We start from the raw sequence: 16,927 nt of genomic DNA on the forward strand, positions 1-16,927 counted from the left end.
AATTATCACGCTACAGCTTTATTATGAATTAAATACAAATACATGAAACATATGCAAAACAAAAAAGGGAAATTCATTAAATGTTTAATATCTGCATCCAATAAACAGGAGAGTCTGGTACAATCATTGGTTACGTTTAGAAACAATAAGTCTTCAAAATAGAAAATACTGATTTTCTTTTTTTTTTTAAGCGAGAGACACCGTAAAGAACAGCAAGGCATCAATTCGTTTTAATTAGCAAATACAAAAAAAAAACACATTGACTTTGAGAATATCTATATATATCTATATTCCTAAATGTCTTCTTGGTGTCTACTTTAATAAACAGATCTAAAAAGAAATAAAACTGAGTTCTTGCTGTTTGTAGAAGGTATGCTAAGCAGATTGCTATTCACACTAAGACAGGATCACTGGAACCAGGCTAGGATAGGATACATGTGAACATCTAGCTTTTCTTAGGTCTTAGAGGAACTTTTACAGAGCCTGCAAGTTTGTAGTGAATTGCTTTTATATCTGATGACAAAAGCACAGATTTTTTTCTTTATCTAACTAGATGTGATTGGTTCATGTTTACTAAATTGGCAAGCCTTGTTCTTGGGAGTGCTAAAAAATAAGCTTGCTATTATTACCTGGTCCCTTAACGTAAAATAACAGAGTGCGCAAGGAATTGGTCTGTTGATCCACCGACTCTAGCCTGGTCCAGTGTTAATGGACTGGTTTGGAAAACAGTTTCTATAACTTGCCCTACTGCCTGAGCAGATTTCTTTTCAATATACATTTGTACAGTGGTCAAGAGAGGGAGAGATCGTTTAGGAAAATTGGACAAAGTTCTCTGGATGATGCATAAGGACACCCGGGGTTTGAAGGTGCTCATATCCTCACAGGGCCAATATCAACAGGAAAAAATACAGCCATTGCGGCTACTTCAGCAAGCAAGGTTCCCACTCTCTCCCCCTCCTCCACAAAAGGTTTCTGAAATTTGTGTTTGTTGTTTGTTTCTTCCTCAAATCATCAGTTTCCCTGAGATGCAGACCAACCCCTCTCCTCCCCTCCAAAAACAAAAAAAGTAAGATACTTCAGGGTTCTTTAGACTTGCTTAAAAATCTATGATGGCGGTGGCTCACGGAGCAGACCTTAAGAGAAATCTTCACTTCTGAAGGGGGGTGGGGGAAGGGGAGTACATATTCAAAGGCTTTAATGATAAGTGGTTTCTAAAGAGTTCTTTTGAAGACTCAAAGTCCTTGCTTCCCCCCACCCATTCTCATTGTTTGTTGGCAGCCATACGTTTTAAAAGGGGTTCATCATAGACCCAGCATTCTCCATCCTCATGGAATAACTGCAAAGCAGAAACAAGAGTTACTGAAGTGCAATGATGCCAACTGATCCTTGTTAACTAGAACCCCAAATTATTAGAACAATAACAAACAAAAAAATCAAGATAAGAACATCCTAGTGGTACAATAAAAATCCTAAATCTGACAAGAGTCAAAGGATATCTTCTGATGGGAAAACATTGCACTAGATAACTCCTTATACATACATTGCACTGTTTAGTTTTGGAAATGTATTTTAGCCCTGGTCCTTGGGTATCTCCTAAACTCCAGGTTTTTATTTCAGCAAGGAATTTAAACAGTGTGGAGCTACATTGATTGTACTGGAGTCTAGGTTTATCACCATACTGCAGTGCAATTTTGTGTACTTGAGGACCATGGTTGGGGAACAAAAAAAACACCTTTATGTACATTAAGATTTCTGGTTCACCGTGCATTCAGTGAACAGCCAGCAGATTACTGTTTGTGTACTCACCCGCGTTTCCCACTGCATCTCCTTCTCCTTCCTCTCTCGGGCCTCCGCTCTCTGCTTCTCTTCAAGGCTGTGTTTTGCTTCTGTTGCAGCATCAATGTCTCTTAATTTTAAATTAACTGTCACGTCCTTCCAGAGGCTGAAATGAGAGGAGGTTTGTTTAAAAAAAGGACAGCTGTGACTGTGCAGCTTTAGGTAATGTAATCCAAGATTAGTAACCTTTGTTTGTTACTTGTGTCTAGTTAATATTCCCCAATTTGTTTCAGTGACATACATACAATACTTCATGGCTGCCACATTTGCAGCAAGGGAAGTTCCTGCCAAATCGGTTAATGTTGTCTTAATCCATCACATGACACTGGCAGATAAGTGAAAACACATCAGCATTAGGGGGTTGCATTTCCAGTAACACTAACTCTGTCATAATCATACTGAAACTGCTTGCAGTGTGCCAGGTGTACAATGGTTTTCAGGTACCATATTCCCCAGGTACTGTATCAATTTTAGCACAATGCAGTGATCAATTTTATTTAGAGGGCATTATAAAAAATGTCAATCAAACACAGCTTTCATATCACTTATTTTAATTGGACATTGCTTTTAGAGAATGTGTGCATCTGCCAAGTTCTATTGCTCTGTGAGGAGTGTTTATCCCACCACAGCTGTGCAGTGGCAGATTGTCTTTATAAATCACCTAGTTATATACATCATCTCTGTATATTATATAAGAAAAGGGAAACAACTCCTCACCTCCGGGACTCGTACTCCAACTGGTCTTCCAGCTTCCTCACTTTCTTCTTGATCGTGCTCATCTTCTTGGTGTCGATAAACAAGTTGCTCTCCTACAAGACAAGCCTAATATTTGCACATGGTCTCTGCTTACATCCATTAGCGGTCACATGGGCAGGCTGATGAAACAACTACGATTAACAAAACATCAGGATCAGCCCCCATAATAACAAACTGGCTATACTATTGAAACCAGTGGATTAAAAACTCTAACATGGCTTCTTACATCCTGCATTTGTAAAAAGCAGCTGTAGTTTCTATTGCATCAAAAGAAGGGACCCCTTGTATTACACAGTAACATTTCAGGAAGTCTGTATTTTGGGTTCAACGAGAGAGAGGTGCACACTTACCCCTGATGCCCACTTTGCATACATGACACCATTCCACTCGCCATCAATGGAACAGAATGACTTCTTATCATTGGGGGGACTGCAATCAGAGGGAAAGATACAAGAGAATAATTTAACCTAGGAAAGAAACACCAACTACTGTGCTTTAAACTGAATGGTATCAGGGTATACCATTACTACATATTGACAATTGTGTGTGTGTGTGTGTAAACACACAGTTGTAGTCAAAAGTTTACATACCCCAATGGAAATGTATAATTTCTAGAAATTTATCAAACAAAAAAATTTAGGAAAAATCTTTTGCAGCAAAAGTTTTGCTTTTGTGGATGAGGAAAAATAGTTATAAGAAATAGATGTCTACAATTATTTATTTCAGCAATGTTTTTGCAAAACTCCAAAAATGCTAATTCAAAAGTATTCATACCCTTTGATGCTATGATAGTATTGTCTACAAGGTGCTAGAAATTTCAATATGATAATGCACAACCTAATTATAGAAAAGTCTAGATAATGCTGGATTGTAGGTGAACATTTTTAGAGAGTATAAAAGGGTTAGGCAAAGGATGATTGCTGTCATTACCAATAAGTAAATATGGGAAAGTAAAACAGCTATTCTTTAGACTTTAGGAAGAAAATTATATATTGTCATAAAGCTGGAGAAGGATACAAGATTTCCAAGCATTTGAGTATCCCAATTTCAACTATTGCTTCTATTAATCAAGAAGTACAAGACTCATGGTACTTTCACAACACAGCCTCACCTGGAAGAAAGAAGGTTCTTTCACCAAGAAGAGATAGAAGAATTGTGAGGAAGGTTAATAACAATCCAAGATTGACTGCCAAAGACATTCAAAGTGAATTGGCTGCAAGTGGGGCTGGGGTTTCCATTTCCATTTGCTACATTTCCTATAATTTGTTTGAGAAATTTCCTTTGGGGTATGTAAACTTTTGACTACAACTGTATATAATTATATATATCTATATATCTATATATATATATATATATATCTATATATATATATCTATATCTATATCTATATCTATATCTATATATATAGATATATGTATATATATATATATATATATATATATATATAGATATAGATATATATATTTATATTTATATTTATATTTATATATAGATAGATAGATAGATAGATAGATAGATAGATAGATAGATAGACACACAAACACTGATGCACAATGAAAAAGCAACAGTCTAGGTTTTACATCAATAGCTCATTGGGCACATAATGTCATTTGCATTTTATTATTATTATTTGTTTATTTAGCAGACACCTTTATCCAAGGCGACTTACAGAGACTAGGGTTTGTGAACTATGCGTCAGCTGCAGAGTCACTTACAATTACGTCTCACCCGAAAGACGGAGCACAAGGAGGTTAAGTGACTTGCTCAGGGTCACACAATGAGTCAGTGGCTGAGGTGGGATTTGAACCAGGGATCTCCTGGTTCCAAGCCCTTTTCTTTAACCACTGGACCACACAGCCTCCTCCTATATTTTAAATAGTGAGCGGATAGGTTTATTGATTGATTGAGTAGTGTTGTTCTTTGGGATAACAAAACACTGAGCTCTAGTCATGTGATTTCATAAAAACGGCAGGTGCTAAGCTTTTGGTATTTGAGTTGAGTTAAAATTGCCAAAATGAGTTGATTAAGAATCTGTAAATAGCCATTCGAAAAGACATGATTTTAATTAACGCAAGAACAGCGATTACAATTGCACGACATCAAGAAAACAATGTCGAGGTCTTGCCGTGGCCAGCTTTTTCTCCTGACCTGAGTCCAATAGAGCATCTGTGGGACCAAATCACTTGGGCCATCCACAGGAGACAACCGTGACCAGTCAACCTTTGCCAGCAGGCTGCAGCTGCACAGGAAGAGTGGCGGAACATCCCACAGCAGTCTATCCACATGCTGATCAGGACTATGTGTCAGCGCTGCCAGGATTGTGTTAATGCTCAGGGAGATCATACCCGATACTAACTTTGTAATGTTTTCATTTTCACAGTGTCACGTTTCATACTGAAAACTTAAGATTTTTTGATCTGTATTTTTGTTCATATTTTCTGATTGTTTGATATCTATGTTTAAAATATTTGATTAAATCCATTAGACCTAAATGTTGTGTTTCTTTTGTGTATCAGTGCATTATATATATATATATATATATATATATATATATATATATATATATATATATATATATATATATATATATATATATATATACATAGTATATTATTAACGCAACATCATTTCATACAAGCCATCTGCAATGTAGCACATTAATACTGGGGTCCACTATAAATTATAATTTCATATATACGCGACTAATGAGATACATGTGTATATCTACAGAAATTTTCGATCACTATACATGAATTATAATCTGCCCAAGGGCTTTTAAAATAACTTTCTAAAAGCACTTACAAGATCTCGGCTGTGATTCTGTGCTTCTTCCCGCCGTAGAAAGGTTTTGTGTGGAAGCTGACGGTGGCACTGTATCCAGTCTGGGAGCAAGAGATTGTGCACTCCCCACCCAGCTCTACCCAAGGAACTGTGAGAATGGACCTGCCAGGAGAGAAAAACAAAACTCATGGGGGTTGCCAATACTGTATAGGATACATCTTACCTGACTAAATAGTATCTGTTTTACATAACACTGAAAGTTTGAAAAGCACTATGAAAATTACACACACAAATGAGCAGAATACATACCTTCCGTAGCCATTGGGGAAAGTGAGAATATAGTGTTCATCGTACTCTAGACACGATACACACCCTTAAAAAAATAATAATAATATTTATAAAAACACATTCCTATAATATCTGTAGTATTCAGATGTTACAGCGGATGCATTTTAGACCAGGAGAAAAAAATCACACTACAAGCACAGTCTTAGTCATAGTCTTTAGTCTTCACACTAGAGACAGGCACAGTTAGTTGGAATATTTAGACAGCTATCTAGATCATGGGAACAACCCAACATAGATTGTGCCGACTTAAATAACTTCGCTCCTTCCTGTTGATCTACACAAATTCTTGTTCTTAGCGAATTCAAAAGAAACTTTAGAAACTCACCTTGTCCAATATTATGGACCCCAATTGACATTCCTAAAAATTTGGACTTTGTCCAGATGTGAGCATTGAACTGAATCTTCTTGCTGTAACACTCAGCATAAAATGCAGAAACTGCAAAGCAGAGAAAAGACAAGGAGGCAAATCAATAGCCATAAACAGACACTGCAGTTTCACTGTGAACAGGTGGTTACAGTGCACCACTGTGGCTTCTCCCTGGTAAAATATTTAATACTGTGCTATAAATGAGTAACATCCATGCACCCCAGAGAAATCCTGTTCATCCCCTATGTGACATTAAGGCTGTAAAAGTTTAAAGTGTAAATGGAAACAAATGGAATGTCAGGAACATACAGCCCCCACCACAGCTGTAAATTCAAAACTAGAGCCATCGGTATGATGAAAAAGTTGATGACATAAAATACATCAGCAGGGTTACAGAACAGTACAGTGCAAGATAAGAATTAGCAATTAAATGTTTAGTCACAATTTGATAAGCGATTCTCCAGATTAATGCAAAAATTGAATTGTGACATAGGGACAGATAGATGAAAAGACACAGACAAGATATTCTTCATAACTTAAATGTTACTACCAAATTTCAGTGGAGGCAGTCTTACTTTCATACAATGTAAATATAATTCTCATCAATAAACTGTGATGCAAATGTGGCCAATCCATGGCTGGAACTCGCTCATGATCATTTGTAAATCCACTGTGACTCGCGACATACTTTTAATAAAAAGGCAGGACTTACTGGGTGGATGATGCGAGACCTGCTCTGCAACAAAAGACACATCGTTCTTACTGCACCAAGGAGCAGGCCCCTCTGAAACAGGCTCCTGGGGAGAAACAAGGGGATCGATTGTGTTCGTGTCACAATACTCAACAACAACTACAGCCAAAATCAAACAAATGGGTCTTAAGACACAATTTAGTGTGGCAAAGCAACTGTGAGCCCAAATCTCCCTGATTATGACACCTAGTCTACAGCACACTGAACTAGCCCAGGGCAGACTGAATTTGAGACTGAGTTTGAGCAAACTATTAGAAGCCACGCTGGACTGCATCAAGCACCTACTTGTGGTTATCCTGGGAGTACCACCAAAAGAGAAATGGTTGCTGCAATACAGGTGGATTGCTTGGTTCTGTAATATGTTTTTGTTTTTTTAAAGTCCAGATGTGGTTAAAATGGTACCAGTTGGCCAAATCAACCCTGAGGCTTATAAGGAAGGAGGAGTTTGGATTTGTAGACAGGGGCTTGATTACTGCTTGCCATATGCAAGAGAAGTTTAAAGTCAGTTCTGAATTTCACTGGGTGCCAGTGGGCCATTCCATATGAACTTTCTAGCACTGAAAATGCATACATCCGTTCAATCAGGCTTTCAGTCTGTAGTTATTTATAACCAGCCTATTGGGTAGGCTGTTGGAAACAGTTTTAAAATCCATGCTAACCAGCCTACAAAGGGTTGCTGATATTAAAATCCATAACTTTCGATGGTTAATTTAGCATCTGCTAAATAAACAAATACTAAATACTAATTAAAAAAGGTCAGTGAGGTTAAAGCTAACCATATGCATAATTTAAAAGGATAGTTTTTCCACTTGCATTATGCATGAAAAAATAAATTGATGCACTTAAAATGCAATTGCTCTCTGTGGAAATGCCAGCAAACACATAACAAGCAGCACCATTCTGAAGAGGAGATATGACTGGTAAAGCAGGTGAAATACATTACATCAAAAACAAGTAACTGGTGCATTTCACTACTTTCTGTAGGTTTCTGTTTAGTCAGCCACACAGACACACACACACACACACTGTGCACTCACTACATTCTCCTCGTTGTCTGAAGGCAGGTCCCAGTAACACAGGAAGATCTCTCCCAGAATGGGGTTGTAGGGTTTCTTGGCCACGGAGCCCTTCCGTCCTGCGTGAAAGGCAGAGAGGTACCATTTCAGAACCTGCACCATGCGGTCCCTGGGATCCGTCTGATCTGCAATACTATCACAAAAATGCATTAGACACGTGCTGTAGAGAGAGCAAAGCAGAGGCTGGAGGCAAGAATCACCCACCCAGCTACATTGAGTGACACCAGGTTTGCAGGCTGGAGAGAAGTTACAAAACCTGGTTGCGGGAGGATGAACCTAAATAAATAACAACACATGACAGACTGTGCAGTTGTTATGAGCCAAGTGCCTTCGACCACCCAAGAAGTGCGCTACAAGAACCAAATCAGAGCACTTCGCTTGTTCCATGACATTTTATAAACCAAAAACAAGGACGCAGTAATCTAGAAGAAATGTATTTTGTAAAAATTCTACAAAGTTTATTTTAGTATTACTACATATTCTATCATTGCCTGTTATCCTTTGGAATAAATTAGTGATCATGGTACTGAAAATACCCTAAAAAAAAACATGTACCCATCAATCAGTTCTTCTATGTATCTGTATCTGTCTATGAATATATCCATTCATATGTCATTCAATGATGTTTAGTGTTTAGAGAGTAAAGTTGTTGCACATGAGATACATTAAGGACACTAATATGATCTATAAAACCATCTACATACAAAAAGTGAGAGTCATTTGTATGGGTCTGTAGAGTTGAAGTGGTGTCTAAACATCAACAACAGTCTGCAGCTCTTTGTAAATTAGATCATTCATAATAATAATAATAACAACAATGGTTTTGATGTTATGTTAAAGGAGGGAAGGATAACTTTGCAGGGTCTGGAAGTGAATTCTGATTGGATGCTATTTGGGATTACAAATTAACAGTAAAATCCCATTGCACAGCAGGTTCAGCCTTTAGCATGATCTTGATGGGATAAACCCAAGCTTGTGGACAATAGTGCTCTTGTTGGACCTAAAAATGCCTTCAAAACATTTAAAAAAACTGCTTGTCTTGCAATATAATCTAACCAGCACTGTAAATCAGCAAAGCCCCCACAGACTTTAAAACTCTGCACCATGCTTCTTGGCACAGGCTACAAGACAAGCAACCCCTTTAAAAATACTTGCCAATAATTCCTAGATATTATCTATCTGGTTAAAGCATTGTAAGATTTATGATGCAATTCTAGAAAAATGCCCAACGCCCCAGGTCAGCTGACATGATGAAGAGCTGTAGTCAGACACAGCAGAAAGAAAGCTGTATCTGCACACTCCTAAAGGTCTGCAGAGTTATAAATAACATATTCTTTAGGAGAACACAAGAGGGTCTATGAACCCCAATAGTCAGATCTGACAACCAGTAAATAGAGACCTGTGGATATCGGGATTTGGGGGAAACTACAAAGGGGTTCTTTAGATGTAGTATATATTTACCTGACAAACAGATCGGGATGTGCAAAGAAGTCTGCGTACATTTCCAGCAATGATCTCCTCTCCAGGATAAATGTAGGAAGAACCACCTGCCGCAACAAACAGGAAATGTGAGACACTGATTCAAAATAAAATCTTTCATTTTAACTGTCAAAATGAAGAGATGGCAAGACTTCTCATTTAAAAAGGTTGCCCTCATCTTAACTGTGTTATAAGGCCCTAAAACTGTTTTTTTCCCCCCTTGGTAACCAAAACAGCTTAATTGCACTGATCCCATCTATGATTAATAAAATGTGTTTCCATGCAGAAAGGCTTGGCAGAGAATAATATCCAGACAGTCTGAGACGCCCCGCAATTTAATCTAAAGCAGGGATGGAAATAAGACACCTATTGTATAGCACTCACCCATTCCAGGTTTTAATATGTGCTTGATTAATACATGCTTGACCAGTGAACAGATGACAAGCTCAGGTGCATTACAAATACCATACGGGAGACACTGAAATTGAAGGAGGAATCTATGAAAAAGACCTAGGAGTTTATGTTGACTCAGAAATGTCTTCATCTAGACAATGTGGGGAAGCTATAAAAAAGGCGGCCAACAAGATGGCTGGATATATTGTGAAAAGTGTTGAATTTAAATCAAGGGAAGTAATGTTAAAACTTTACAATGCATTAGTAAGACCTCATCTAGAATATTGTGTTCAGTTCTGGTCACCTCGGTACAAAAAGGATATTGCTGCTCTATAGAGAGTGCAAAAATTATTCCTAGTTTAAAAGGCATATCATATGCAGACAGGCTAAAAGAATTGAATCTTCAGTCTTGAACAAAGAAGACTACACAGCGATCTGATTCAAGCATTCAAAATTCTAAAAGGTATTGACAATGGTCGAACCAAGGAACTTTTTCGACTTGAAAAAAGAAACAAGGACCAGGGGTCACAAGTGGAGATTAGATAAAGGGGCATTCAGATCAGAAAATAGGAGGCACTTTTTTACACAGAGAATCATGGGAATCTTTACTCCCCAGTAATGTTGTTGAAGCTGACACCCTGGGATCCTTCAAAAAGCTGCATGATGAGATTCTGGGATCAATAAGCTACTAACAACCAAACGAGAAAGATGGGCCGAATGGCCTCCTCTCGTTTGTAAACTTTCTCATGTTCTTGTGTGTGTCTCATGGTCAAATCAGGAATGGATCAAACTACAATGCAATTAGTCTTCTTTTCATCCCTGTAAAGATATGTTAACCACAGTAAAAAAAAAACAAAAAAAAAAAAAACACTGATCTGATGACTTAGTGGTTTGTAAATCCCCTGCCACAGTCCTTTGTAACTACAAAACAAACACAAACTTACCAGGCAAGAAACTTATGAAAAGTTTCCAAACTGTGATTTGCATGTGCCCTTTCTACACAATGACCTATAGTTTTCAGTGTGGCAAATTTCAGACTTCACAGTAAGAATATTGACAATTTGCCCACAGTGGAAAAATCTCAGCCAATGTTTTTACAGATAACTTAGTAAGCTTTCTCTTGGAGGACAGTGATGGCTTATTTTTAAATTGTTTTTTTATTTGTTTGTTCTGATCCTCGCTATCGATGGCAAAGTAAACAGTTGGGTTTTTTTTGTATTCAAACCATGTACTGTCCAAAGTCTGTGTAAATGCTGCTATCGATCATTTTCCTGCCTGGAGTTGTGCAATAAAGCACTCTGTAAAGGTCCTTTATCTTGGGTAGCAAACCGTTTCCGAGCACATTTGTATCAGGATCCTTATGTAATACAGGGCACAGTTACATAACTTAAACATATTAAAAGGTTGGTGGCGCTGCTGCTGTTGGAAAACTTGAAGTTAAGCTTAGAGCCCGTCTAATTAAAATGCTGCATTTAAATTATTATTATTTTTTTTAAATTGCGAAGAATGAAAGCACTCCTCAAATGAACAATTAAAAATCAAGCACCAATTTTACACCAAAATATAATTTCTCTGTGTCTGTTTTACTATATTCTTCCATAACACCGTGTAACCAATTTTTTTTTTTTTTTGGTTCCTGGGTAGTAAGTGTTATTTCCTAATTGCTTATGCCTCAAAAGTATAGAAAATGGCTATTATTCCCCACAAACTTTGCTTTTGTGACCAGGACAGTGATATTTAGAAATTTACCTATTTTCCAGAACATTCCAGATAGATTCAGTGCTGAGTAAACTTGGAGTAACTTCTAGAACTTTCCAGTAATATAAATAGTAGTATAAATACAGGGGCCTTAAGCCCACCAGTTCAGTTTAGTTCCAGCTGCCTAAGTGGATACATATCTGTATTTTTCTGAGATGGCATCAAGGTCATAGGAGACTTCAAAATGGTGGCATTCCTGATGGGTCTCCAAGGCGGTTTTACCAAGTTTCCCTGCTATCTTTGCCTTTGGGACAACAGGGACACCAAGGCGCACTACCACAGGCGGGACTGGCCACAGCGGACCGAGTTCTCTGTGGGGAGGAACAACGTCAAGTGGGAGCCACTGGTGGACCCCCGGAAGGTGCTGATGCCACCACTGCACATCAAATTGGGCCTTATGAAACAATTTGTCAGAGCTCTAGATAAGGAGTCGGCAGCCTTCAAGTACCTTCAAGACTTCTTCCCTAAGCTGTCTGAGGCAAAGGTCAAAACCGGTGTCTTCGTCGGACCACAGATAAAGAAGATCCTGGAGTGCAATGAATTCCCCAAGAAGCTCACTAGTAAGGAGAAAGCGGCTTGGAACAGCTTTGTCGCAGTGGTTCGGGGCTTCCTGGGTAATCACAAGGCCAAAAACTATGTGGAGCTGGTTGAGACTCTGGTGAAGAACTACGGCACAATGGGCTGTAGGATGTCCCTCAAAGTCCATATCCTTGATGCTCATCTTGATAAATTCAAGGAGAACATGGGAGCGTACTCGGAGGAGCAAGGCGAGCGCTTCCACCAGGATATACTGGACTTTGAACACTGCTACCAAGGACAGTATAACGAGAACATGATGGCAGACTACATTTGGGGGCTGATTCGTGAAAGTGATTTACAGTATAATCGTAAATCTCGAAAAACTACTCACTTCTAAATCTTTTGTAGTCATTTTTGTATTACTTTAGTATAAATACATGTTAATTTGGATTCATATGTTGTTTTTTTCTGACGTTATGTGAACGAAAAGACACAAATTTGCCCGTTTTCTCATTGGAAATAGGTAAATTTCTAAATATCACTGTCCTGGTCACAAAAGCAAAGTTTTTGGGGAATAATAGCCATTTTCTATACTTCTGAGGCATAAGCAATTAGGAAATAACACTTACTACCCAGGAACAAAAATTGTGTTACATAGTGATAATCAAGCAGGCTTTAACCAGTCGGTTTACATTCTTCTAAGTTAGAGGTCATGTCTACTTATAAACTTAAACAGCCATACTACCTATCTATATATAGATTTAGATATAAGAGAGATAAGGTGTAACCTGACTGCACTGCTCATTAAACATACAATTAGAACTAGTTTATTTTTCAGGGGCTCACAAAATACTGTAATAAACCACTCCCCTTTTAGAGGAACGTACTTATTTTTGAGCAGACTCGAGTTATTAATTGAGACATGATGCTACTTAATGCAATGCTTCCGACCAGCATTTGACCAAATGCAACCGGGGTAGAGATTTTCAAGCTAATGAACATCACAGCAAATAAAGCAGGTGTCAATCATACCTGTCATACCTGACAATTTCCTACTGTTTACTTTAGTACCAGTATCTCCACCCCACTCAAAATCACGACACATCGTCAGCTAGGCCGGTCAGAAACGACAAACTGAAAAGAGGCGAAACTTGTTCTATAATTAACAGCTTTTATGCTGTTCCGATGAAGAACCCCAGGCAAACACATACTCTAAAAAGGTGAATGACTTATTGTCTCATTTTGCAAACTACTGAAAAACCAAAAAGGTACAACATTAATTACCCTTGTAGTCTTTTCAAACCTATTATTAAGTGCCTTGGATAGGACACTCCACTTCTAAATCAAAAGAGCCACATTGTGGAGCTCAGCTATCCACTGGACAGCTCCAGCAATCCCAGGTTCTGAAACAGCATCACCAGACCCTGCAGTTCTGACAGACAGCTGGTCTCTCACCTTGGTCAAGTCCATCCCCAGTCTGACCTGGGACAGCAGGTGCATGATGACGCTCTTGTGCTCCTCCACAGACTCGCCCTCCCCATCGTCATCCCGGTCATCATGGCTGTCAAACTGATCTGTGAACAACAGCAACGAGTCTCTTAACCTGCTTTCTAGCTGTCAGTGTGGGTTTGCTGTCAGGGATTATAATTTAAATTATGGAGGGAGTCCAAGCAAGGTCCTGGTCATGCTATAAATGTAAATGTGTCGGGGTGTGTTTAGACGAAAAATGTTTTGTGATCTCTAGTGGTAACTCCCTCTACAATAGGTATTATTGCGTTTTTTTGAAGTCATTTGCACTGATTTATAATGGTACACCAATACAATAACAGTATCTACAGATAAACAGTCATTCTGATAGCTTTAAATTCTGGTATGCATGGAAACACCCCTACAATGTATAATGCATGTCTTGCGTGTTTTAGCAAAGATATTTAAATATTTTAAACAAATAATTATTTCTGTCCTGAATTGCATTGGGGTTTTCCTCAAAGACTTCTGGAGGTTTAGCTACTGTATATTCTCATACTGTACAGAGTAATGTTCTCTCATAGTTCACAGTTTTCCCTGTTCTTCATTCATTAAGAAAGGTTTGGGACAGTTTTATCTTTACCTGTTTTTCGTTCAATGTTACCATTAAATGTCTGGTAAGGTAGAACACCTCCCCCATAAACATCATATACTCCTGAACATATGTGCTCTTATTTATTCACTTCAGTGATTAAATAAATGGATTCCCACTCCCTTTTTCAGAAAATTACATTCTCATGACCTAATGAATCCAGCTGGAGCGCATCCTTCTTGAGAAAGAGAATATAGTTAAACAAACATTATTAGTGCTATCCAAACATCATGCCTCAAATGAAATGCAGGGCAGGTCTGTCTGCTTACAAATCAGTAATGACCTTTTCTCCTATCCCTTTCCCGTCAGGATATAACAAACCGTGAACACAATGGGACAGACAAAATCAATCTAGCTTGATGTATTCAAATCAGGTTGTCATTTCCAGGGCGTTTCCCCGCTTCACAACCCTGTCCCCCTGGGTTTACCTGCATCAGTGGTGCCATTTGATATGGAGGAGTTGAGAGACTCGTTGGTGTCTGGTCGTTTCAGACTGCTCCCTGTGCTGCTGTGGGGCAGCACTGCCGTGGTCATAGACGGACTGTGCAGAAAAAGAAGAAAAACCACAACCGCATCACCTCTTTGTAGCACTGCAGTGCCCTTTCCACCCTGCACTGAGAGCAAACACTCAATCAATATACAGGACTCCAGCAGACAGCTGCTTAGGCTGAAAAAACTGAATTATCACACTGGACTGCTTTACACAATCAGAAACCTTGGGTATCCAAATGGGGTCTGTGAAAGTGATGATAGTGATTCATGAATATTGCAGTGAGCATTTAGAATCAGGCTGATTGGTGGCTATAGAGGCAGTGAACTCTGAACAAACAAATACAATATAAATTATTAAATGAAAGCAGTTGAAAATTCCAATTTTGTATTTAAGATTTTCTTTTTTTTCATCATTATTATTTGTTTATTTAGCAGACGCCTTTATCCAAGGCGACTTACAGAGAATAGGGTGTGTGAACTATGCATCAGCTGCAGAGTCACTTACAATTACGTGTCACCCGAAAGACAGAGCACAAGGAGGTTAAGTGACTTGCTCAGGGTCACACAATGAGTCAGTGGCTGAGGTGGGATTTGAACCAGGGACCTCCTGGTTACAAGCCCGTTTCTTTAACCACTGGACCAACCACACAGCCAGTTGCGAATGAATGATCGGTTTCCAGTCAGAGGTCACTTGAAACAACATCTGTCGAGTTATCCAATAGTTTTTATCCCTTCGGTACCCGTAATAAGTATCGAGTTACGAGTAAAGCATGGTGTCAAAATAAAAAATTAAGAGGCAGGATACATATATTTTATATGGAGAAAATTCAAGGCCAAGATTGCTTGTGGAAATAAGCAACGGTGTTGAGTTAACCGAGGTTGACTGTGGTGTGTGTGTGTGTGTGTGTGTGTGTGTGTGTGTGTGTCTCTCTTTATTTATTTATTAATATGAAATGGCAATATTAAAGGTAGTACCGTACTGGTAGTGGCACCGGAATAAAATGTAAATACAAAAAGAGAAGTGTATAATGAAAAAGTACAGCTACATCCACATTGTGCCTTCCAGATGCATCAGAACTGTAAAAGCAGTTCTCTTGTACTGTGTGTAATAACTTGTGCTACAGAATGTCTTTAATGAGTTTTATCACAGTTGGATAAGCAGTAAGCACTGGCACTTTAAAAATATCCCCAGTTGCCAGGGAGATGTAAAAACAAAACAAAAAAGTGACTAATTATTTCTTTACTACTGCCCTTAAAATATGATCAATAAAATCATTACAAAAATTAAACGAGCGTAAGGAAATTAGGCAGTCCTTAGAGATTAAAGTACCAATTTTTCAAAAAAATGTAAGGTGTTTCCTTGCAATGGATAAACAGTGGCCCGTGCCTGTGTGGGGATTCCCATGTCCTGATTCTTGTCATTTAAAACAAACAGCTCTTCAAACAGGGGACTTCTTTTCTTTAACCAAATGCGGCTATGTAAATAGGATGGTTTGGTTATCTAGTAACTAGAGTTAATACATTAAACAAGTTAAAATAAAAAGATAAATCTATCTATCTATCTATAGATATAGATCTATAGATATACATCTATATCTCTAGATATCTATATATATATATATATATATATCTATATCTCTATAGATATATAGATCTAGATATATAGATCTATAGATATATATATATATATAGATATATCTCTATATCTATCTATATATTTTTTTTTCTCCAACTCATTAACGACAAGGGTGATCTGTCTGGTTTATGTATATATGTACTGTATTAAAGTTTGGATGAAAGGAGTTTTAGTCAGTAAAATATTTACCTCTTAGTGCAACCTAAGCAAAGCAGACACTTACCCACTCTCCTCTGCCACCACTCCCCAGTCCCTCCTTCCCAAAACACTGAGACCTGAAGCCAGGGCCATTTGCTGGTAAACTTTACTTCCCAAGCACCCATAGAGTGTCACTGCAATCCTGACATTCCCCTGCAATCTCTGTGTTATTACTAAACATTTGAGGAACTGCGCGGATTAAGAAGGCTCCGCCTGTGCCTCACGAGGGGTTGGAACAGGAAGAAGGCAGGCAATGTTTTTCTAACTCAGCAACGAAAAGCGCACCCATTTGTAACTTGAGGCAAGCCCCTACCCAGATTTGTCTCATGTGACTCATTAAAATGTACAAAACGTAACTTAACCCTGTGACATACAAACTTCCACCCATCCATTCTAAAAGCAAAGAGACACCTAAATG

General features: G+C 38.3%; 1 protein-coding gene across 6 annotated transcripts in view; it reads right to left on the minus strand.

The window, feature by feature from the left end:
- Positions 1–2: 2 nt before the first annotated feature.
- The window catches only part of LOC117416835 (oxysterol-binding protein-related protein 9), a 66,351-nt gene continuing 49,426 nt past the window's right edge, over positions 3–16,927 (minus strand). For all 6 annotated transcript variants that reach the window (XM_059034735.1, XM_059034734.1, XM_034028253.3 and 3 more), the window contains 12 exons: positions 14,612–14,724; positions 13,520–13,638; positions 9,377–9,462; positions 7,877–8,048; positions 6,801–6,885; positions 6,047–6,157; positions 5,683–5,746; positions 5,395–5,535; positions 2,943–3,021; positions 2,554–2,645; positions 1,807–1,942; positions 3–1,336 (listed from right to left, as the gene is read on the minus strand). In XM_059034735.1, coding sequence (XP_058890718.1) covers positions 1,262–1,336; positions 1,807–1,942; positions 2,554–2,645; positions 2,943–3,021; positions 5,395–5,535; positions 5,683–5,746; positions 6,047–6,157; positions 6,801–6,885; positions 7,877–8,048; positions 9,377–9,462; positions 13,520–13,638; positions 14,612–14,724 — 1,273 coding nt within the window. In that variant the 3' untranslated portion in view covers positions 3–1,261. The remainder of the gene's footprint in view (positions 1,337–1,806; positions 1,943–2,553; positions 2,646–2,942; positions 3,022–5,394; positions 5,536–5,682; positions 5,747–6,046; positions 6,158–6,800; positions 6,886–7,876; positions 8,049–9,376; positions 9,463–13,519; positions 13,639–14,611; positions 14,725–16,927) is intronic.

The sequence above is a fragment of the Acipenser ruthenus genome, chromosome 12, assembly GCF_902713425.1.
Source record: "Acipenser ruthenus chromosome 12, fAciRut3.2 maternal haplotype, whole genome shotgun sequence".
Lineage (NCBI taxonomy): Eukaryota > Metazoa > Chordata > Actinopteri > Acipenseriformes > Acipenseridae > Acipenser > Acipenser ruthenus.